Raw genomic sequence first — 25495 nt, 5'->3', positions numbered from 1 at the left:
TATAAATCCATGAAGATCTTTTAATCCTCATGAGTAAACTGGGAATTCAGGTTGAGTTGTTCTTCCACTCCACCTTTCTGTTTTCCTTTGCCCTCTGTGTTTGGCCTTGGATGTGTAATTAACTCTGCAACTAATCCCTGCTTTAACATTGATTTAGAGATAATCACAACATGTTAACAAACTGAAATCGATTTAAAAAAAAAAAAAAAAAGGATATGGACAATGATATCCAAAATAGAAAACAGCATTTTTCTGCTAGCTGGAGGCTATAGCAAATAACAAAATTGCCAATTCTGTGGATGTGGTTAATTCCTAAACAAGAATAAATTGAATTGCAAATTAGGCATCTCTTTGTCTCAGTTATTAATAAACATTAACAAGTAAGAAAAAATATCACTGGGAGATTATGTACCAGAGCTCAGCACTGTTATCATTCTGATTTTCCTTGCAACACCTTTCACCAGGGGCCAGATTTTAAGATACATTAGCACATATTACCAGCGACTGTTGTTTTCCAATGAGTAATTGTAGACTTTTTTTTCTGAGAACGAATGATCTTGAAATATAAGGTGTTACTTTCAAAGATCAAAATCTAGACTCGCTTTAAGAAGTCTGCCTTTCTGTAGGCAACTGGGATTGATGTAACTAGGTGATGGTGCGAATGCAGCTCTCAAAGGAAACTCCAGTCATGCCTTTGTCATGAAGTTGCTGAAACAAAGTTTTATCCCTTCAGTAGTAGACTGCGGAGTGACAGAGATCTGGAAGAACAGGCTTCTCGCAGGTGCCTCCCATTAGAGACTGCCATTCCCACCAAGGTGCTGATGGACCTTGAGGACTTCCTTACTGGCATAGTGCAGAAACAGTCTAGGTAGCTCACACCAGTGGTGTAAACTCCTGGTTTTGCCTGAAGTGGGAGCCATGGGCATTGCTGGCTATGATAAAAGCAGAGGGCTATAGCCTCCTCTGTCACAGAGAGATTTTAGAGAAGGTGTCCGCCTCAGGAAGAGTGTCAGCTGAATAATGATGTCAGTTTGCCCTAATGCAACAGAGCCAAAAAAAACCCCCAACCAACCAACCAAAAAAAAAACAACCCAAAAAACTAATGAAAGAACTTATTGGTCTTTTAGAGAATTGGAATTATAAAAAGATAATGATATGTAACAAGTGACTAGCTTGCCAGAAGTACATGCAACTTTTTTTTGGCACTGTCTGCCACTGTCTGCCTGGTTTTGATGTGTTATCTTGCTACCTGCTTCACCTTATGCACTTTGTACTTTGAGCTTTGGAATGTGACTTTTGTTCACTCTCTTCTTACGTTAGCAGCTTCTCTCAGGAAGATCAGTGAGTCTATTGGGACCAAGAAGTGAGAGAAAAATATCAAGCCTTACATCAAGGATATTTTTGCTTTGTTTGTCTGCACCCTGACAAAGGAGAGTAATGGGCTGTAACAGAAACTGTGGACTCCTCACTGGGGCCATCATCGGCGCTGTGCTGGCTATCTTTGGAGGAGTTCTGATACCAGTTGGAGATAACCTTATAGGCAAAGCAATAAAAAAGGTACAATTTTTTTCTTTTTTTTTTAAGTCTATATGGTTTGTGGTTATTGAATAGTCATTATTTCTAAATTTTGTATTCTGTTTCTGCTTTTTTCCTTTTTTTTCTTTATTAAACCTAGGTTTTATAATATATGCATATTATAGAATATAGAATAGATGTTGCAGCAATATTTTTTTAGTATATTAATTATATTGTCATGTTTACTTTCTTGCTGTCTTTCGCACTTCATATAAGAAGCCAAACTATTGTTTTCAAGGTATATTTTCAGTAATGTAATTTAGAAGTAAGCATTTTTTATTTTTATTTTTATTATGTTTGCTTCTAGTTTCTTTATTTTTCCCCATGATGATCCACTTATTTTTTTGCATTTTTTTCTTATTTTGATACTCAATCCATGCACTTATATTTACGTACTGCAGATAATCTAAACAAACTTCTGATGCAGAATCTAACCCTGCACTCACGTTCTATGACTATATGATCCATGCCAATGTGCTACATAAGACTACAGGATCTGATCATGTACATCTCCTTGATCCAAGGAGTGTGAAGAATAATTGAAGTAGGATGTTGTGACCTGGCAGACACATTTTTTTTCTGTTTTTTTAGACTATTTTATTTCTTTAAAATCTAGGTTTGTCTTTAAAGAAAAAAGAAAAGTTAATTTGTTAATTAACACCTTCGGTGAAAAAGGTGTATAACTGAGGGCCTAAATCATGGAGTAATCTGGAGTGAAAGACTATGGAAGCCCTGAGTTCTCCACCATGGAGACATGGAGTCTACTTGGGGTCACTGTAGCCAGGGTGGGCTCTCCTACAGTTAAAAATCTAGAAATCTTAAGGTGTTTGGCTGATGGTTAGTTCTCCAAATGATCTGCTGCAGCGCTGAACACTCTGGAGATCTCAGAGACACTTATTCAAAGGCCCTTCTGGAAGACTGTCCTTAACAGCTACTGAAGGCAGTTGAGGAGGTGGATATATGAACTGTCAGGAAATGCTAAACTGACTGTTGAGACCCTGCCTAGATTCTACCACCATTTTAAAAAAAGAAAGAAAAATATGGCTTCTACATAACATTTTAATTTTGTCAGCAAACTCAGTGAAAACCTAGCTACAGCGGAATTTTCCAATTCTTATTGTATTTGTAATGAAATTTTCAAATTTATAGAGAATAAAAGAATAATTCTGACTAGATAATGTCTCATCCAACTTGCAGCATTTTACAAAAAACTCATACTTTCTATATTTGATTGACTTATTAAGGAAATGGCAGATTTTCTAGAAAGCACATAGTTTTAAGAGTGTGTATCTCCTTACATTAAATATTTGCTTATTGTTAATCCGGAATGTTGTCTTAAGTATTTTCAAAGCAAATTACACATGTTAGTAATGTTATGTGTTCATCTGTTTACTTAAAATAATGAACCAGTTATACAGCATGGTTTGCAAATGTCTACATATGAAATTATACCTGCATGAGTTCTTAGTGGTAAAGTATTAGACAGAGTAATATTTTCCTCAACCTCTTTATAATTTTCTGCATTGTGATCATGTTTCAGATGCTTATACCTATTTCACGGCAGCTTCTTTGCGAGAGATATATATATAAAAGAAAATGTACCAATGTTCATATAAAACATAAAAGAGTAAATCTGTAGAAGCTTTATTTATTTAAGTTAATGGGTACTTTTTTCCCTAAGCACAAGTAATACTAGATTATTTTTTCCTTATTTATCCTGCTGACTATTTAGTGAGACCAGAAGACTCTAAGACAATTCCTTTTCAGGCCCATGTGCAACAGCTGAAATACATCATCAGTTCAGCAGATGCTCAAGAGGGACTTGAACCTAACTAATTCTGATATACCTGTGTTGATGAAAGGGCTAGTATGAAAAACAAATATTTGTTATTCACTGCAGTTAGAGGTAAGATAAATATAGAGCTGACTGCAAAGGAAACAGGTCTGCTGAGCAGAGCATACTGAAAATACATTTTTTTCTGAAAACACATTTTTTTCTGAAAACTTTCACTCTTGGAAATGTCATTTTTTAAGGAGATGTTTGATAGAAACAGATCCATTTCAATGACAAATTTGTTTGGAATTTCCCAAGAATAGAGACTCCGGGACAGGAAAAAACCTTATGAGCGAGATGTTCTCTCAGATATGGCCTGTAAGCATTTTTATTTCCCTTTGGACTCATATGAGGCAAAGACTGAACTTAGGTCCTCACCCACGGGGTGAAAACAAATGTCAAAATTACAGATTTTGAATAAAAGGTAAAAACTGTTTCAGATACTACCATTATAAGCAAAATCATGTGTTAAATTCTGCACAGTATTAAACTTGAAAAAAAGACCCCTAGTTGTTCCTCTGCCTAACTGGTCTCAAAGTAAATCCTAGTGCTTTGCCGAAGCTGACAGCAACACAGTAAGACCAAGTCTGTATTCCTAGGGGAAATTGTTATTAAGATTTAGTCAAATCACATTCTCATCAATTTACACTCAAGCAAGTCCAGCTGCGCTTCTTAGCATCTCCCAATAAATAGGGACAACTTCAGTTTCAAAAGTCAATGCAATCATTAGTTCTTACCATTCTTGTTCTGCTAGCAGCGGAAGCCTGAGTTTGTTTCCCTTAAGCACACATCTTTGCAGCTTACACAACCCTACCAGCCTCATTTCTTTTTTATTGCAGTCATTGAGAGATTAGCCTGACTAAGCACTGCAGGACATATTTTGCTGGAAGGCTGCATGCTGTTGTTGTAGCAAACAGAAAGCATCTGCAAGCGTATAGACAATCTCAGGCGCCCTTAAAAATTTGACAGACTCTCAGGGTATTGGCTGTTATCTCCTAGTGGGAAGGTGCTGTTCTCCACTCATGAACAGTCCATAGGTGGACAACCCAAACAAAGTCCATATAACACCGAGATGTCACCTCTTTATGTGTTCCAGTTTATTAACATACATCTGTGCTTCAACACAAAACACATTGCTATCTTCTGTAAACCCAGACTGCTCTACCTGTGTCTCAGATCTTTTTGGGATAAGCTGCTTCTACTCCTGCCTCCAGCAGGTTTAAAGAATCTCAGCATTACATACATTTTCTGAATCTTTTTAGAGGCTCCTTATAGAAACTGTCACTTGAAGAGCACACTCAAAATTACACCACTGGCAGCATCTTGGCAGGGATCCACTGAACGAGATTAGTGCTGAGCTATTTCGGCTCTGATACTATTCAGGGAAAGGAGATTTCCCCTTTAAAATGTGCCTTTGATTTCAGTACCAAAGGACAAAAATCCTAGTTTTCCCAAACACTGAATGTGTCCAAGGTGGGGAGATGCCTTTCCATGAAGGCCTTAGGGGCTTAGAAAACTGTCCTTGGTAAGTTAGGTGTGAAACATGAAAGTTTTGGAGTTCTTTATAGTAAATATTTTGTTTGAGGCTATCAAAATGTACCTTTTCAACTGACTCCACATTTATACATTATCATGTCTATTATCATTATTATTAGACATTATCATGTCTAACATTTACAAAATCAAAAGGAAAGGCGAATTCAAAACAGCAAATCAGAAAGATTGCGTCTGATAATGTTGAAAGGAGATATTTTAACACTGCTCAATTACTACTTTTTGCCTCTCCCTCCCTTAAAGCAATATTATTTATTTAGGCAAAATACCCATCATTTCAGTTATCATAAAATTATTGTTTTTGGGGGCTGATCAGCTTTTTTTCCCAGCTAGGTCTAACCACCCAAACCCATTGATAGTTGGTTCATTTGCCAGAAAAATCTTTATCATAACTTCTTTAAGAGTTTTTGCTTTCTACCTGAGCGCATGAGCTCAGGAGGTGAACAGAAGCCATATAATGTTACTTAATATACAGAATTCCTGCTGAATTGATAATACAGAATGGTGTATGATTTGCCACAATACCTCAGTGCTGCACTCTTTAGAGTCCTCAGAGCTAGTCTCTGCTATTTTTAGAATCATAGCTGTCAATTTTATCTATTGTGATTTTTAGCCATCTGTCTCTCTACATATCTGTTATCTATGATTAGCCAGATTATATCTCCTTAGCTACTGGAGGCATAGGAAACACTTGTAATTTAAAATTGTGTTTGTGACATTCATATGTCACTTCTTTACTTAAACTAATGAAGCAAGAGCAACTGCTCGCTCTCAGCAGAACATAAGTGATCTAATCACATATATTCCAGCATTATCAATGATAAACTTGATTGGCTTCCATAATATTTTATGAACATGGACTGAAAAAGGACATAAAGTTTTGATCCAACAAAGCTTGAATAGAAAGACTAATAATAAGATAATAATCATCACTTAAAAAGTAATAAATGGCTATTTGTACCTTCATCTGCAAAATAGAAGAAGATTTGCTTTCCTGGAACTTAACTTACTCAGTTTTACAGAATTGTATTTTTTGTTTCCTCCAGTTTACTTATGCAGCCCAACACATACAACACATAGAGATAACCTAGTAACAATTTTGTTAGAGCCTGAAGTACTCACGGCATCTCTCAGTTCCCAGAAAATGACATCTTTTGTCCATCTGGCCAGATCCTTTGTCAAGACAGCAACTTTGTCTTACATTTTGTATTCATTAGAAATCATGATGGCTGAATTTAGTGTAAAGCAAACCTCTATTGCTGACAGCTCAGCATTTCTTGAATTCATGTATTGCCAGTTGACCCCTCACAAGTCAGGGAAAAATAGTCTTGTAAACAAAAGGGGTTAAAGTTCCCATTGATTTCACTCAGTCTTGCACAGTTAGGTCATGAGATGAACTTGGCTGTGTAGCAATTACATGTTGTATAGCTACTTTTGCTAACAATAGTTCAATAGTTAACTATTGCATAAGATATTAGAGCTGATGTAGGTTGACTAGGGAGTTGAGAAGTGTTTCACATTACCAATTTCTAATTAGTAGTTTCCCAAATTACCCTGCCTTTCATAATATCACAAAGCACGGCAGTGCTACTACAGGAATATACAAGTTCCCAGCCATAGGGAGGGGTAATGTTTAGGACTGGCCTCACTAGTGATAAGACAACCAAAACCCAAGGGGCTTACTGGTGTGAGTATGTTGGTTTTATTAAATGAAGACATGAATAAAGACAGAATTCTAGATTTTCTTCCTCTTTAATGCACCATTTGCACTCTCAAACTATGTGGCAGAGAATCATACACACCTCGTTTGTGGGAGAAATGTTATTAACAATAGTGGCTGAATGCCACCAAAAATAATGGTTTTGCTCCCTTCCTCCCCCTCCCTCTTTTGTCTTGCTGCTTCCCTTGTTTTAACTCTAGTTCTCATCTGATCCTTCCCCCTACCCACGCCCCTGAGCCAAGTGGCTCACTGGTAGAAAGGTAACCCAGCAAAAATAAGAGGAAAGACTCTTCCTCCAGTCCAGCAGGCAGAAATAGCCCCCTGAGGAATGAGAGCTGGCACGAAGGAAGGGGAAGGCACGTGGGTCAGGTACCGAGGGCTGCGCTTGCCCCTTTGCCTGCAGCACTGTCAGGTTGGATCAGCTGTCCCCTCGAAGCATCCTCCAAGAGTATCCACGGTGGCATTAGCACAGAATAAATGGTGGGCTGCAAATCCACACAGTAGCTCATTGGGACCTTGCTGTCCCGTGTACTCAGGTCCCAGGGACTACTTCATACAATGCTTAACGTAATTTTTCTCTGTTAGCATTTCTAAGGGAGATATGGACATAGCAGTTATTCTTGCATGAAAATAAAGGATAGCCACCTCACCCTTTAGGTGGACAGAAAATTTGTTCTAGATTGGTAAGAAAGTACATAGTATAGTAAAGGGCCATAAGGGGCAGTACAGAAAGTACATGAAAATGCTCGTCATATAGCCTACAGTCTCAGTTTAGGTGGAAGATTGTCCTGGTTCTACTAAAAAGCAGATATAAAGTCCTGCACACTCTTAGCTTTCCCTGCAATAGCAGAGAGAGGACCAGAGGCAAAGATCCACCCTTTGGAAAAAATAAGGTAATTTACACGGAAAAAGCTGTGAGGAAACATGTTCCTTATATTCTTCCAAGTCGACACAAAGTCATAAGATACGATCATTGCAGAATAAGAATTTCTCAAAGTGCTGAAAATGGCTACAGCTAGAGAGAGGCTGGGGACGACTTCTGAGCCTCTCAAGCATAGGAGGAGGGGTCCCGTGGCTCAGGCACTCTGCGCAAGCTCTGCAGCGCCAGGACAGGTCGCGTATCGTTCTGTGATACTCTAACCCCTATTATAACCCCTAGCAAAGGGTTATGTATATAAGGGGAGGGAGGAGAAAACTTAAAGCTTTTAAGAAGCAAATAGCACTGTTTTAAAATCTATCATCACAAGGTTGAATTTTTGAAATCTATTAATTTCTGTGCCTGTGTGTTGTTGACTTCTAGAGAGATTAGTTTGTCCTCTTGACCATATAGCTGATGGGAATCCTTAACCATTTCCCTACCCCAGTTACACAGAGGCAGGAGGTCAAATCCTGGCATCTGTCCCCATCCCAGGACCCCGCTGGGCACAGGTCACAGACAGACTCTGAGCAGACCAGCCTGCTTCTCCCAGATCCTTTGGGCAATTCTCTGAGGAAACTGAGAAGATTATTTCCAAATCATGTAAGCTTTTCTCTCTTCACCAAGGAGATGGTGTGCCCCATGCTGGATCACAGTTTTGATACAGTCTTTGGCCTCCTGAGGTTTGCAAAACAAGGCTGAAGAGAATTTTAGCTGTCGGGTCTGAGTGCAAGATCTCAAGCTGATAACATGTTTACTGTGACAAGGTTTCCTTCCCCTCTCACACACAGACAGATAAATTATAGAAGATATTCAGACAGCAAGCCCAGTGCTTTACACCACCAGCAAAGCTTTTGCAACTCCACCGTACAGGCTTTTGACAGACAAAGCCCTGCCTGTGTTACAAGTTCTCCGAGACATGGTATTCGTTTCTAACTGCAGTGGTTCTTAATTGGTAGCAACCTTTTTTTCTTTTTTTTTTTTTTTTTGATGGTGCTTGCTAAGCAAACTCTGGAGGTAGAAAATTAAGGTAGCAAGAAAATCTAGCAACTTGCAGTTTAAAATGTCTTTTCTTGTTATCTGGAGGGATTTCAGCCTTTTGCTTCCTGGGACTCCATGAGCTGTGCAAATTAACCAATTATTATTGCACAAGTCTAATAAAAAAACATTTTAGATGTTGGAGCCAGGCAGCCTAAAACTTTCTTATTATTGAAAAAAACTTTTCTAATTTTTTACCACCAAGGGGAAAAACATTATCCTAGGACTTTGTGAAAATCATAAAAAAAGAGGCATGATGTAGACCAGGCAGAGCAGGCATTCCCCTGACAATAGCGGAAACATACCTTCAAACTCTCCTTCTCACTGTACAGTCCCAAGGTCTGAATAGGCATTTACCATATTATAGCCGAGTGCCACAGGCATAAAACCGTTGGATACTTGAGTGGTTCCTGATGTCTTGTCTTGTCCTTATATCCATGTTTTCCCCTCATTGTCTGTACCTGGGAAACCTTCCTAAGAAAATTTTATCAAAACAGGAGAGATTTCTTAGAAAGTCTCAGTTGTGGTGACAAGAGTTTTCTGACAAAAAAACCCAAACGGTTTTGCAAGAACGCTATTTGGTTTCTCCGCGTGCAAAATTACTTAGAGCCTGAGTAACGCTCAGAGATAACTCTCGTTTCCTCCCCTGGGTGGTTTCCTCCCTCCCTCCCTCTCTTCCCCCCTCCCTACCTCTCTTCATCCCTCCCTTCCCTACTTGCAAAAGTATGAAAAGTAGTTTATAGATTCTCAAAACTGTTGGGTATCATTCAGTCATTCAAAGATTTTCTTTTTACAAATAATCAGTGGATTTGGCAAGTATTTGGGAACTAAGGCAATGCCCAACCACAGCAATAGAAAAGTTTTGCTACTGGCTACAGTAGCAATTATATCAACTTTGTGGTCACTTATTTTAGGGGGACTCACATTTGCTCTCATTGACAATGAATGTCAGGCTGCCTTCAAATGCTGGCCAACAATGTGTGCTGTATGCCTCATATTGATGATAAAATAGCTTTTTTTTCTGTGTGTTTGGGAATCCACTACAATCGTCTGCAGCTTGTCACTCATTTTTTTGTGGTTAACTTTAGCTTTGTTTTTTGTCCTTCTAGGAAGCTGTCATTGCAAATGGTACCATTGCTTTTCAAAACTGGCTTGTGCCGGGAAGTTCAGTTTACAGGCAGTTTTGGGTTTTCCATGTGCAAAATCCCTCAGAGGTATTAGACCTAGGAGCACGTCCAAAACTTGAACAAAGAGGACCTTATACATACCGGTAAGCAAAGCCCCCTGAATATGTGGCATGTCATATCAGAAGTTTTGTTAAAGTCAGAGAAAGCTCTGCCGAGTTAAAATTTGGTTTTGAAATTTCTGCATCGTATTTTAGTCACACTTGATAAAAATGCCTAAATTGCAGCTACACACAGCAGTCAATCACAAACATTTCCTGTATTGGTGTCACATTGGGAAAATACATACAGAAGTAGGTAATTGGGTGTGAAGCTGTTTGATCTTGTGAAAACTTATTGCTCATTAGCAAGGTGTTTGCCACAACACCACACAGGCAGGGTTGCATTTGTTGCTGTTCAGTTTTTGCCAACTATTTACATAGAAGAAAGTATGCCAGGGGCCCTAAAACCAAGGGCTTATCACCTGTGTATCACTCATATTTATTTTAATAATATGTTTTGATTCTTTGTTCCTTTATGACTTATTTTTAATCTATAGCTTTTCCTTTTTCAATTTTTCCTGTGAAAATTTTTTTTTTCTGAATGTACTAGATAGGGCTTAGATGCAGCAATCCATCCCCATTCAGGGAAGCTTTCAATCATTTGCTTAATTTTAAATGTGATGTTGACATAAGACTAGTTGATGCTTCCTGAATCATTAAGCCCAATACCCAGCTATTACTGGCACCCTTGTTATGAAATTGCTTTCCAAAAACGAGAAGATATTTCTTTCTTGATATCTTTGGGGATGTATATTATATTTGCGAGATGGTTTTGCATCGCAGCATCTAGAAATGAGGGGCTTTGACGCTTAAAAGATTATTTATTTCTCATTTGAAATAGACAACTCCTGGTTCATAGGGTACCTGGGAAGACATAGGAAATGGTTACACAGGAATTAGGAAACTAACCAGTTAAGAAATACCACAGAAGGTGAATTCCTGCTAAACAGAAATGTCTTATGCTGGTGGTGGTGATAGTGCCTATTTTCTTAGGGACAAATCTCTGTCAGAAGCCTCAGTGAGACTATGTAAGAAATGATGGCTGTAGCTCTTCTCACTGCTGTGGTCATGGTCACCTGGGATATTGGGTCTACCTGAATCACTCTGACCCTGAGTCTCTCTCTCTCTCTGTCCCTTTAAATACTTAATTATTTATTACCAAGTAGAGCAAATGGCCTTGAAAACGTAACTGTCCCCACTATTCTGTTGGGAAACCTTGGTTTAGGTCTTGTGTTTCCAGTTAGAAGTAACATTAATTAGAAAAAAAATCTCCCAACTTTCAGGTAGGTGGTTTACATATTAAGCTATTTAATTAAAATGACATGCACACAAACCAATCTTGAGAAGCCAAGATCCAGCTTCTTTTGGGGTAAGGCTCACCTGCACTGGCTATATCTTGTACCATGGGGAAATAAACGCTCTCTGAACCTTTTGGTCCCCCCACACCAAGGCTGGAAGACATGATAGAGTGCCCTGAAGACCCTTTTTGGGATGGAGCTGGGATAGGCTCTGTGAACCCACAGCGCAGGCTAAGTCATATGATGCCTGCTGGATGCTGGCCCCGCAGAGGACGGGGGCTGGAAGAGTTGAGCCAGAGCTAGAACTGCAGCCACTCAGAGATTTGTACCTTGGTGATCTGCTGACAGGGCATGCTTAAGGGGCTTATGAGAATCTCAGTAGAGCTGAAAGACTCCTTATAAAACTCTACATGCATATGATATGTTATCAAAGTGACTCCCATTATAGATTAACCTATAATCTGCTTTGTTGCAACACAGGCCGATCAAATCAAAACTTAAGAGTGTTTATTAGCCATTCTGAGTCATCCTCTTCTAGTTACATGCAACTATGAGAAAGCTTAGGAAAAAAATGACAAAATAGAATTAATTTAAAATAAAATATAAAAAGATGCAAGGTCCGTTACTGAAATAAAAATAAAAAAGAAATATTTGTTTTCATTTAATATCAAGAAAAAAATTGCCATTAAGAACCAAGGAAATAATTCCAAAGGAAAAATGTTTTACAGAAAATGGAATTTTTACATATATTCATATGAAAAATTCAGAATCCTTTCAGTGGTTATGAAATGTTCGACATTCACCTACAAAAATGTTCATCAACTTTTAAAAAAACTTCATTTTTTTTCAAAAAACTTCATGGTTATGTGTTGTCTCTAAAATCAAATGTTAAAAATATTCTATGTTTTTATTTTGTATTTCAAGGGTGCGATATTTACCCAAAGAAAATGTCACGGAAAACCCTGATGGCACGATATCCTACATGTTGCCTAACATTGCTCGTTTTGAACCTGATATGTCTGTTGGGACAGAAAATGATACCATCACGTGCCTTAACCTTGCTGTTGTTGTAAGTAAAGAAACAAAACCATAATGCCCACATTCAAATGTTGAGATACTGGGGAAATGGGGAAGAAGTTAGCATTAGTAATACTGAAACTGCCACAGGATAGCTTTCCTCTCTATGAACTCAGACGACATGAGTGTCAGCTACACTGAGGATAGCTGTATTACTGGCTTTAAAAAAAATATTCTGAGGACATATTGCATATATATTAAGGTTTCCTTATATTTCCAGGGTAATCTTAACAGTAAGGAACAATCGATTTGTCCCTGTCAATGGAAGCACAGTCATCAGTTAGGATGTGATGTATCAAAAAGTGTTCTCCTAGTCAATTTTAGTGTGGGAATGAATCACGAGTTCGTGGATGGATTCCCATTCTGTGTGAGGTACAGGATGAACAGTACAAAGCAGATTTGCCGTATTCTTTCCATAGAATCCTCAGTCCTGCTTTGCAGAGAGGGCTGTATCAAAACCCATTCTCGGTGTATACACGACCTCGTTTCCCCAGCTGCTTGCTCCCCATGTTGCCCCTCAGCACCACTGCAATGGCATCCCTGAGCTCTCCTGTCCACTGAGACCCTAGTCCTTCAAGGAAAAGCACAGGGGTGCCCACCCAGAGACAGCTAGAACCTTTTCAGTACCGCTGTTTTTGTGTTGTCACAGGCTGACAATGCTTGCCCTTGGCTGGCGTTTACAGTTTTCGTATTTACCTGCAGCCCTGGCTGTGCCGCCTGCCTGTCTTGCACTGACGCTGCGGTGTCTGCGCCTAAGTGTTCAGGGTCACTGGGAGAGGGTGGGGGCTAGGGGCATAGCGAAGAGATGCTCGGTGTTGACATAGAATCATAGAATCAACCACAGAATCATAGAAGAGCCCATGTCAGAAGAGACCTCAAAAGATCATCTGATCCGATCTTTTCTGAGAAAGGGAGCCTAGATGCCATTTTCTAGAACCTTGTCCAATTGCACCTTGAAAAACTCCAGTGATGGGAGCTGTACAACATTCCATGGGTTGAGTGTTCTCACTCTAAAAAATTTCTTTCTGCTGTCAAGATAAAACTTACCTGGTGCAACTTGTACCCATTTCCCCTTGTCTTCTCCGTGTCACTCCTTGTGAAGAAAGAGCCTCCATCCTCTTTCTAGCCGCCCTTTAAGTACTAGAGTATTGTGCTGAAGTCTGCCTGAGCCTTCTTTTCTCTAGGGAGAAAAGACCTAAAAAGTAGAGGTAAATTACCTTATTCAGACCAGATATATTCTGCCTGTGTCCTAACTTAGGCCATTTCATTTAGGGACCTGACTTTGTGTTTATGCTTCTGGGAATGTTCATTACAATTACTGCTGGTAAATCTACATTATTCTTCATTCTTTCAATTAGGAAAAGTTATCCATTATTTAGAATTAAAGCTGTTCAGAAAGGATTTGTTTGTTGCAAATATGTATTCATTCTAAGTAAAGAAATAATACAGATTCAGCACTTGGTCAGTTTTGTGCAGGATACAGTTGTATTGCTGCTAGCGTAACAGCAAATCTAAACCACTTATCAAAGCCAATAACTAACAAGGCTTGTATATTTTTACTTACAAATTTATAGTGCAAGTGAGTCCGAAGTATGTGACATATGGAGACGACAGAAAAGAGGTAGAAAACCGAGAGTGGTACAACCCATGTTATACAGATAGGGATTTGAGATTATTACTTGGAGATACTCAAAAGCCGTCTGGACATGGTCCTGGGCAACTGGCTCTCAGTGACCCTGCTTGAGCCAGAAGGTTGGACCAGAGGACCTCCAGACATCCCTTCCAACCTCAATCGTTCTATGATTCTGTGATTAGGGATGATCTAGTGAACACATGTAAGCAGTAAAGACAAATTGTCTACCTTTGTGTAAGTTGTGCCCAGTAATTGTTTTGTTAAGGAGTGTCAGTTTTAAGTAGAAACTTAACTTACAGTGAGCTGCAACTCTGGAAACTGGCTTTGCCAGGGATTTCTTGGAGTCAGTCTCTGTGTTTTTGATCCAAAGCACATGCAGAATTTTATGCTAAACATTAATTTTATTGCTTTTGTAGGCTGCACCCGCCTTGTATACAAACACTTTTATACAACTACTATTAAATACTTGGATTAAAGCTTCTAAGTCATCCATGCTGCAGAACAGAACAGTGAAAGAATTACTATGGGGATACAAAGATCCCTTCTTAAACAAGGTCCCCTTCCCTTTGGACCCAGTTCTGGGAGTCTTCTACCCGGTAAGTGAAACCAATGAAGAAACAAAGCCTTCAGTTACTTTTCTGTGAATAAAAATTAAGGCAGTTGCTGTGAGAAGGAAAAATGTGACAATGCTACAATCTGGTTCAGTACTTCTAACCGTTATTCCTTCTTTTTGTGTCTCTTACAGTATAATGGGACATTTGATGGAATTTACAAAGTCTATACTGGGAAAGAAGATATTAAAAAAACAGCAATAATTGAAAGCTATAAATACAAAAGGTATCATAGCGTTGTATAATTAAAAACCATACATATTTTCAAGGTATGGCTTTTAAGGCTTGATTCACTAAGAGCTATAGGTAAATGGAAGATCTTCAACATTTCAGGGAAAGCTGGATCAAGCCCTGGGCTTAGCAAAACCACCTTTCTCTTTCAGCTATTCATGATTCTGTCAGGAACTTGGAATTAAGACAATTATTGATTCTTTGATACAAGTAGTTACCTCAGTTTTGCATATTTAAGTAGCCAGATCTCTTTTATCCTATTCTAATGCATCATATAGTTTATCTGAATAAATGAATGAACACCTCTATCCTTTGACTTTACTAACTAATCAGGCTTATACTGGAGCAGTTATATTTAGCAATACAGGTAATGAAGTGGAATATATGTTATCATTTACTACACACGGCATGACTTCTTTTTTATCTTGAAGGAATCTTTCATACTGGGAAGGTCACTGCGATTTGGTTAATGGCACAGGTGAGCCTATCAAAGCTTTTAAAAATTCAACACATTTCTTCATATTGCAAGGGAATAATGAGATAGAATATTTAATTTGATTCTCCTGGGGTTTGAGAGTTCTGTTTCTGTCTATTAAATGTCTATATAAATATGAATATATACATACTACTACTACTACTATACATGCATATGTATGTATCTATAATCATACATATATTATACATTACTGTACATTATTTTATATATACATATACACACACTCTTCAGCTAGAGTAGATGTGGAAGAGACACAAGAAAAGAATCCAACTCTCTGTTTCTACTATTTATTTTTATGGTACAATATAACTAAGATTCATTTTTTTTTTGGTATAACAGTTGAAAATTATCTTTGCATTCTAATAATGTATGTTCATTTACAGTGTTGAAAAATAACATTAAATGCACCAGAATGAACAGAAGATATTTTTACTGAGATAGGAAAGGAAATTGAGGTGGCAAGGGAAAAAACTCTCAGTTTGGAGGCCACTAGCAGATGAAAAGGGATGAAGAAAAGAAGTAGTTTAGTTTGGGATGAATAAACTAGAGAGGAATGTTTTTTAATTTGCTTTTGGAATGCATATGATACATTGAGTTGTTTAAGGCTACATTTGTTCAAGGTGATATTTTTCTTTTGATGAGTGATAGGAAGGACACCAGAATCTGTTGAGCTGAGGCAGGCAGACGTCATGGTGGAGGCTTTTGCCAAAAGCTGTAGGCCTTCAGTGAGCAAGTATAAAAACAGGCAGGTTTTTGGGTGGTTGGCTGGGGATTTTTTTCTTTCCTGTGCTGCTTTACCTGGCATAGATCATTTTCCTTATAACCCAGAGCATGTGGCAAGTTATTTTGAAGTATTTCAAATACATCACAAGAATGTGGCTTTCCAATTCTGGAAATTGGAAATTGAAGGAGAAAGTGAATCAGGAAGGATTATTTCCTTTTTAAACTATGTAATTGATTTTATAAGAGGCAGTATTTTCTGGGATTTTCCATTTTTTTATGGAGCCTGGACCCTTTTTTCCCAGGGTCAGCTTTTTGTTTTTCCTTCTTCCACAGCTGATGGAATAAACATACTCAGCTAACTAGACTAAGTGCTCCAGTACAGTGAAAATGTGGAGATTTTCCTTGTTAGCAAAGGTTATCGCACAGCTGACAAGAGCATTCAATGTGACTGCTCAGGAGAGACCATGTGTTTAGAGAAGCAGCAGGTTTTAAAGGTCTTGTAAGTGTGAGAATTCCTTCCTACGTTGTAAGCTTTCACACCAAAGCGCAGCATGTACAGAATAAGTAAAAATCTAGATAAAAATATTAAGCAGCATTCTTCTACAGGGCTTGAAATGAGTCCATGTTTGCAAACTCTCCAAGACTGCCGAGATTTGGAAATAGAGTGTGTGTCTAGGATGATCGTGGATCTTCTTTAAGAAAAAGTGCTTCTGTCAGCAGTGGGCACGTGGCAGTATGTAATTTAGCTTTCTCCCTCTTGCCTACTAGATTCAAAGGTATCACAGATGTTTTCAATCCCTTGGTTATGGCTGCTGACTGAGAAATTAAACAGAAATTGCAGCAAGAAGCAACAAATGCACTGGTTAAAGGCTTGTTACAACACCTTGTTTGGGAAAGTGGCAGCGAGTCGTCTTACTTAACTCTGGTTGCTTGAAATGCAGAAATACGCATCTGAATGGGCTGTCTGTGTTCTTTTTATAACGGATGGAGAAAAAGACATCACCGACGTGTTATTCCTCCGACTTCTTTTGCATGTCTACCACGGGGTGAGATGGATTGTGCCCCAGAAGCGCTTCCGTCTCTCCATTAGCTGTAGAGAGGATCTCAGCTTACAAAGAAGAGCATCTGCTCGAGCAATCTTTGGTGAAAAAAGGTTTAGCACTGATTATTAAACAGGCAGTTTTGAGGCCTAAAGTTGTGCTTCTTGTAAGCGCCGAGTGCCATAACTGCAGGTGAACCGAGCATCTCTAGAAAGGTTTAGGTCTTTAAACTGCATAAACCTTGAAGCAATGGCAACAGCTATTAGGATTCGTATTAAGCAGGATTGGGTTTTGTAGCCTCTGTTTTTCATGGGCTTGCCATATACCTTTACATCTGTGGAAAAAAAAAAGCTGCCATAATTTGGCTCACTTTCAAAAACAATACAATCTTATCTGTGGAGTGCCTGTCACTGTGCAATAACTTACATAAATATTTTCCCCACAAATGACACATTTTGTTTACCTTTTTCACAGCTTTATAGGAAAGTAACAGCTGAGTATTGAGCTAGAAATTAAATCGTGTTTTCCAAGTGGGATTGCTTTCAAGCTCTTGTCTTATTCTATTCACAGATGGGGCATCGTTCCCACCATTTGTTAAGAAAGATCAGATACTGCGCTTCTTCTCCTCCGATATCTGCAGGTAGGCTGGTCCCCTCCCGGCGCGCGCGCAGCCGCGCGTGCCACCCGCCCGCGCCGCCGTTTCGGGGGGACCTGCAGTGGCTCTGCCGGGGCTCAGCTCACTGAGGCGGTTCAACATAAACCTCTTACCTAAACACAAGTAAATTCATCAGCTGTACTTGTGACTCAGAACCTGATTCTGCTGCTTTTATTCACGTCAAGTAGCAAGCTGGTTACGGTGTATTTTATCCCAGCCGGTTACGGATGTATAATTCAGGACACTGTTGTGAGCTGTTCCAGATCTATGAAGGACACTGAGGACACAGGGTTCAAAGTCCTGAGCTGCTTCTAAGATGAGGACCCAGGCTATAACCTGCCTTGTTTGGTCTGAGAAGGCAGTAGGTGCAGCAGGGGCCACTTAGCCCGTCTTCGGCATTTCTGCAGAACAGGATTTACTGTCGTCCACTAGATACTCAGAATTGCTTTCTCACAGGGAATTTTTACATATCCTATTTTTATGTATTTACAAACAAACAAACAAAACTGCTTAATGCATCCTATACTGATGGCTTTTCAGCCTGCCGCTTCTACTGTTGCTAACCAGTGTCCCTAAGTTCTCCAGCTGGATCGCTGAAAGCAATGTTAAAAGATTTAAAGTGCATCACAGTGTATTTACTTCGGGCGGTTTGACCCCCTTATTTATTTTGCTGCCTGGAAACAGCTGCTTCCTTTTAACTAGGTTTAAAGTGGGCCGTTTGCTTTGCAGACTGTTTGTTTTTAAAGATCAGTGTTTTTACATGAAGTTAAAGTTCCTTTTTTTTGGAAGTAATTGTATCACCAAACTGGAAAGCATTTCACAGGTCGTGGAAAAGGGAATTCTATGGAAAGGAGAAATGATAAAATTCTTTGGCTTGATTGCACACAGTTTGAGAGAAGCCTCTGGCTGTTTAATTCTCACAATTAATGAAAGATGAAGGAGGACAATAACGATCACCCAAAGGTCGTGCTGAAACGAGGTCATGCAAAATGGTCCTGTCCATGTTGCCAAACCCGGAATCTTCTTTTGTTTGGCTGCAATACAAAGTGTTGCTGCCCTGGTTACATTACTGTGTAATAACCATATCTCCATATCAGTTGATAATGTATCAGCAAAAAGCAGCTGAAGTGGTATTCTGATTCATACGCAATGGAATAAGGTTATATGCAGAATGCCGCCTGCATCATAAAGCTTAGATTAGTATCATCAGGTCAGCAAAAACCTATAACAGAACTGATTTATATTGATAAGGATTCCCACTGTAGTCTGAAAACTTTCAAAAATTTCATAATAACATTCGGTATAGAAGTGTGTGGGGAAAAGAATTCTTAATTAGTTAGTTAGTTTTGTGTGTATTGGTTTTTATTGGTAATAGTAATTTTGTCTTTTTGTGTATTGTCATGCTCACCTCTGAGCTTATACATCTCTTTGTGAAAGTGTGGAATATTCTCCACAGAGAAATAGAGGAGCACCCCGGCAAGCTGCCGAACAGAGGGAAGGGTGCCTGGACACTGGCTTTCTGGAGTACTTGTTTCTTTTAAGAGAGAGACGGTTGGGGATCCTCAAGGAGTATTGCCATGAATTCAGATGATTTAGTGATTCAATCCAAATGACTGAAACATGTTTCTCCTCCTTTATATTCAGATCAATCTACGGAGTTTTCCAGGGCAAGCAGGATGTGAAGGGAATCACACTCTATCGTTTCACAGTTCCTCGTGAAGCATTTGCATCGCCTGCCGAAGTCAGAGATAATTATTGCTTCTGTACAGATGAAGTCATATCAAAGAACTGCACAGTAGCTGGAGTCCTAGATATTAGTGCCTGCAAAGCAGGTATAGTAGTGACACGGTACTGCCAAACAAACCATTTAACTGGGGAGAAAACACGTGTCCTGTAGCTGAGGTGTTAGTCTAAGATCCAGGACGTCCGTGTCGGTCTGGGAATTCTCCCACAGATTGCCTGTGAGACCACTTCCCGAAGCGAGGACTGTAATATTTCTCTGTTTTGCATAATGCTATGCAACAGCGTGATACTCCAGACTGTATACTGCAACTGCAGGAGTGCATGTACAGAAGGTACAGAAGAGGATTCTATAGGCACTGTATAAAAGGCAGAGACAGTCACAGTCCTTGCATTTGTGGTAACTCACACGCAGTGTGTGTGTCTACACAACTAACTACTCATGCGGAGATTGAGAGACGCTATTGGTTAAGGTTCGCTCTGGTTTAATAAAATAAATATATACGGAATCTGCGTTGGGTGCCGAGTGGACAGCATGGGTTCCCTTCAGGCTTCTACTACAACAAGATCTTGAGGGTGGGGGGAAACAGTAAGAGTCAGGCCCTCATTCCAGAGTGAAACTGGGAGCACTGCCAGCTACACAGAGTGGGGATGGCCAGACGAGCAGGATTTATAACTACAACTTATTTCAGCAGGTGATTTTCCTAATGACAACAGAATCACAGGAAGTGATTTTTTGGAGGGTGGGACTATTAACATTTTTATCAGGATTGTTTGTCCATATAAAAAAAACATGTTTGCCTGGAAAACAATCTCAGAAGATGAGCACTGAAACAAGGCTTACTGATTCAAGCGAGTTTGGTTTTTTTTTTTAAATAGGAAGACCAGTATTTATCTCTCTTCCGCATTTTCTTCATGCAAGTGATTCTGTACTGCATGATGTTGAAGGCCTGAGCCCAAACGAGAAGGAGCATGAGACGTTTCTAGATGTAGAGCCTGTAAGTCCAAATATTTAATAATTGTATACTTGCGGTGTTTAAGTTTAATTGTAGTAGAGTAGGCCTTCTACCCAGAGGGACGAGCAGAAGGTTCAATATTTTCCTGCTTGCTTTTGCAAGATCTGCTCACAAAAGTGTTACGGTTTTAGCAGGGGAAATTTAGAGCAGAATTTTGTCACATTCTGACCTTCAAAGTTTGGAAAATAAGTTTTGATTCTTCCTTATTGGGAATAATAAGGACTAAAAAGATTCTGCAAACTTTGAGGTATGCTATAGCTTTTCTATTACCTTCAAGTACTTTGAGAAAATTCTTTTCTATGAAAAGAATTCTGTTTATACTAAATATTTTTAATTTTCTATAACTGAACATTTTTTCTATAATTAATTGAATCAATTGAAATTAAATTAAAATAACTTGCAATTAAATAAATATAAACCAGTTTATTTCAAAGAAAATTGCTAGAAGTTTGAACAGACTAGTCTAGAACAGACCAATATAGTCTTTGTGATCCAGATTGTCCAACAGATCTCACGAACAGAATGAATTTTTGACAGCTCTGATTTTGACTGCCTCCAATTTTACCTTTACTTCTGTTCCAGTGATTCACATTCTTATCTTTAAGAATCTTGTATTTACCAAAGTTTTCTGAATTGTTTGATGGATTCTAAGGTTTAAAAATTTTATTTTGCTCTGAATTTGGATGAAAAGGTAAAATTCAGGATTTTGTACTAAAATACTTTTAGTCATATAATTTGACAGCTAAGCTATGTAACTTCAATGGGGAGATCTAAATTTAAATCTTTGTTTCACTTTATTTGGAATAGTGGTATCAACCAGAATTTCCTAAACCCGATATGAAATTTTCAAGAATCACACTCTGTCTGATTTTTGTTGAAGACAGAGGGGAAAAGGAGGACATGAAAAAAAGATCTGACCTTTGTTTTGATATGTTTGTTCTGATATGAAATATTTGGTTTTGGCCCTATGCAAGTTAAACGTCCTTCTTATCGAAGAACGAAATTTAGCTAATTTCTGGTGGAAAAAAATCCTAAACCATATTTTTATATTAAACATTAATGACTGATTTAGTATTTTTAACCTTTTTTTTTCCCCTGTAAGTTTTAATTGCAAATTACAACGGTAACTATGGTAAAGTCACAAAATCAGAACTTCTGTGAGAAATAAGAGACCCTTAAAAACATTAAAATTTCATAAAAACGTAATCCTTCAAAACATAAGGATAAAATAATATCAAAGTGCTTTTTGACAAAGTCCATATTCTAGGCTTAGGCATCCAATTCAAGAATTAAAATTAATGTAGGGTTTTTTTTTCCCCCCTGGCTTTAGATCACTGGTTTTACACTACAATTTGCAAAAAGGCTGCAAGTAAACCTCCTTGTGAAGCCCGCACCAAAAATTGAGTAAGTACTACTTCATTATTTTATTTTTAAAGCCTTTTTTTTCAAGAGGGCTGAGTGGTCTATGAAAATGTTAGTAGAAATGAACGGGAAAAGAAGGAATAAAAATACTTTCCTAAAGCCTTTTCACCTTTCTTACAAAAATTTCAGTCATGACTTTTCAGAGAACATAAATTTCATCAAAAGAGGAACTCTTCTTGAACAAGGCATTGTCCAAGTTTTTTAACACACATTTGATTTCCCCACAGAAGCTTACAAGGCAACATATTTTTAAAAATAATATTCTTACAAAACCCAAATGGGGGCCACAACGATGAAGTAGAAGGCAAAGTGTACTTTCTGTAATAAATCCAATTAGAGAGAGAGGATTATGTATTCTCTGTCACTAAATGGATTTTATCACAAGGGTTGATGGGTCTCTATAGCTGTTTTTGTTTTTTCTCTTCATTGGCCCAAATATACATGTACAGATGTGCATTTCGGGATCCTGTATGTCTGGAAGGTGAACACCACACAGATCTTCAGACCCTCCCACCAACACCCAGCTGTGTCCAACTTTCTTCTTTCTGAGTACCCACATATGGAAGACTAGACAGAAAGAGATGGTTGTCTGATATGTAAAATGGCTGCAATTAATTGCAGGCTTATTTTTTTAAGTCCAAGACTATACTAAAAAGCTACATCTGGAACGTAGAAATGTAGTTAGAGGAGAAAAAAAAAACTTTTAAGTAGAGACTGGGCTTATGAACCAAACTAAAGGTGACATGCTGTACTTATTTTCTCATTTCAGAGCTTTATCAAAAGTCCAAAAACCTTATATTTTTCCTCTTCTTTGGCTAAATGAGGTTAGTATATTTTCTGACTCTTAATCTTCACTGTTTAAAAAAAAAAAAAAAAGAAAAACGACCTAACTTTTTCAGTCTTGGTGTCCTGAAACTGGGCAATTAAATTCATGCTGTGATTTGCACATGCCAAGAATATACTCGGCAAGCGAGTGCTTGCGTACTTACCTTTCACTGACATTTCTCTTGCACTGTTTCAGTCTGCTGTTATTGGGGATGAGAAAGCAGAAATGTTCAGAAATAAAGTCACTGGCCGGGTCCAGATGCTGAGTGTGCTGCAGATGGTGTTAATGATTGCAGGTTCTGTGCTGTTCCTCGCATTCATGGGTTCCTATTTCATATGCAGATCAAAGAAATTAAAATAAGTAAGTAAGCACTAACGGCTCACTCCTCAGCAGTAACGTTTCCTCAGGGTTTCAAGAACTTCAGAATCATTGTGTATTTAGCTATTCTTGTTTTTAAGTGTTAGTAAATTCAGCAGTTGTTCTGTGAGAAATGATCCAGATAATTTAGCTAATGTTTTCAAATTCTCTTCCCAGCCTTAAACTTTCCGCATGCTCTTAACACACTCAGGAGAGGGTATTGGGAACTAGATCAGAAGATCAACGGGTTTTTTTATTCCAAAACATAACACGATTGTTGTGAGTTTGTGAAAACAGACATTTTATCCATGATTGGTAAACTGTTCAGAAGTGCCCTCTGGTACTTCTCTGGGACAGGGGCCACATAGCTGCAGATTCCTGTGCTCTTCCAGGACATGCTCCTCTCTGGGGTTCAGAGCACCCACTGTAAATTAGATTTTTAATTGAGTGTTGGATAGGGATTCTCACTTTTTTCTTTTAATCGTGCATGACTCTCATGTTAGCCTAAACATCTCCTGAACATACCTGGCCTGCTAAGACTAAATATACTCCCATCATGGGTAGAATAACCAAGTGGTGGATTAATGCACTGACATCTAGGGAGACAAACATTTTTGGAGTGATTAAAAGAGTTCAGAGACATGAACGTTGTGGTGAAACATATGCTGTTGTAAAGAGACTTTTTTAAGACGAAGACTTACGTCCTCACATGCTGAATTCTGATTTTATTTCACTACAGGTAACAGAAGACGTCAGAGGTAGTCAATGTTTAATTGAAATTTCTGCCAAGCAGCATGTTAAAATTCAGAGACAAAAGGTATGATTCAAGACACAGTCAGTCCACATGCTATGGAATTCAAAATGCTTTTCCATTTTGAGAAGACCAACTCACTAACTTAATTAAGCTAATGTTTCCAAAGGTCCACACTTCTGACATCACTAAAGAGGCCACCAAGGAAACTATGCTTTCAAATAACTTTGATTATTTGAACCTTGTTACAAATTTTAAATGACATTCGAGCAGACTGATGTTGAGGTTCAGTTGGATTTTAGTTCACCTTCTGCCATTTATGCAACTTGCTACTTTTTTTCTTCTGGGATTTGCAAGACAAATGAAAGCTGTTTGCCGATGTTCTGCCTCTGAGCACAGGCTGGGAATGACACCACCTTTGAGCTCATGCTGTGCTCTAGATGCTCTCAACGCGATGTTTCTTTCTATTCCTTCAAGGAATGGAAGCTGCTGCAATAGAACTGCTCTCTGTCCTCTATTCAGGGATGTGAGTTGCGTCGAATGTGAATATTATGTAAAGTTACTAACTGTAATACATGAGGTTAATAAAAGACTTACTAAAATACGTGGTTTATACATTTTATATGGAGACAGCTCATAGACATGCCGCAGTCATTCATATGTTGATGGAGTTCATCAACATTTGGCTCCACAGCTGTTCAGTAATCTGAACCACTCCCTTAGCTCGCAACCTGCTCCATTGCTCTTTCTGCTGCCTCCCGTGTGATTTTCTTTCTGGCTCTTGCTTGAACACCAACCTCTCCCCTGCCTTAGCCCCACTTCACCCAAGGCCTCCCTTAGAGAATGATCTGTCACCTTCAAGGTCAAGAGAAAATATTCCAGAATGCTCCGGGCACAGGAAACACTGAGATAATGATTTTGATCAAATATCAGAGGGTTCCACTTCCTTGCTATAGAAGAACTTAAATGAAAACAGGTAGCCCCAATTCTTTACTGATAAACCATCTGCCACAAGGAAATTTGTGCAACCATTTGTTTAATGAGGTGCATCAGCCTGTAAACAGGTAGCAAACACTGACATCTGCATAAACGGTATACTTTTTCGTTTAATGTGAATGCCATGTCTTAGAAATGAGAGTCAACGGGGCAGATACTGAGTGTTGTGGGCTCTCTCTTTTTCTCATGGACTCACTGAATTCAGAACAAGAGCCTAAGTTCAGCATTTTCAAAGATCTCTTGGATCTTTTTTGCTGATAAATGAGAGCTGCAAAGAAAGAAGATCAAATATGGCCAACCTCTCATAGCCTGCTGTTTGGAATTAGTGCCACAACAGACTTTAAACCAGAAGGATTTATCTTGCTAGTAAAGGACAGTATATTTCACCCGGTATCTTTAGCAAGGTATTTTCTTCCTTTAGAAATAAAGGGAAAAACCCAACAGACTAAAACGCTGTTGTTCTAATCCCATGTTCCTTGTGGAAAAAGTTGTGTAGTTATCAACAGAGCTGATGAATTACAGAAATCCCAAGAGATTATCCTTGAAGGCAAGGTCTACGTGGTACATGGCTCCACCCTCTTCTTACAGCTGTGAGCTGGAAATGCAAAGTAACGGGGCAGGAGATGTGAAGGAGGCACGGCACTCGAGGGAAGTTCTGCTCTCACTTAAAGAGCCAATGAATTTGATTACTCATGGTGCTCGCTAGTCAATGGAAAATAGGATGTTTCTCTCATCTGTACATTATTGCTGGTGTCATATAT

At 38.7% G+C, this 25495-nt stretch overlaps 1 protein-coding gene across 1 annotated transcript; it reads left to right on the top strand.

Annotated features, from left to right (window-relative positions):
* Positions 1-798: 798 nt before the first annotated feature.
* On the top strand, positions 799-23142 carry CD36 (CD36 molecule (CD36 blood group)). The gene is made up of 12 exons (XM_082005057.1): positions 799-1557; positions 9747-9907; positions 12085-12229; positions 14287-14466; positions 14616-14707; positions 15144-15190; positions 17542-17611; positions 19271-19458; positions 20246-20364; positions 21713-21786; positions 22574-22628; positions 22826-23142. Exons 1-12 carry the CDS (start codon positions 1438-1440, stop codon positions 22988-22990), a joined length of 1416 nt encoding a protein of 471 aa, XP_081861183.1. The 5' UTR covers positions 799-1437; the 3' UTR covers positions 22991-23142.
* Positions 23143-25495: the final 2353 nt, after the last annotated feature.

Source organism: Phaethon aethereus (assembly GCF_964289735.1).
Source record: "Phaethon aethereus genome assembly, chromosome: 1".
Taxonomy (NCBI): domain Eukaryota; kingdom Metazoa; phylum Chordata; class Aves; order Phaethontiformes; family Phaethontidae; genus Phaethon; species Phaethon aethereus.
Note: the sequence above shows the minus strand (reverse complement) of the source record. Positions and strands in the feature narration are given on the sequence as shown.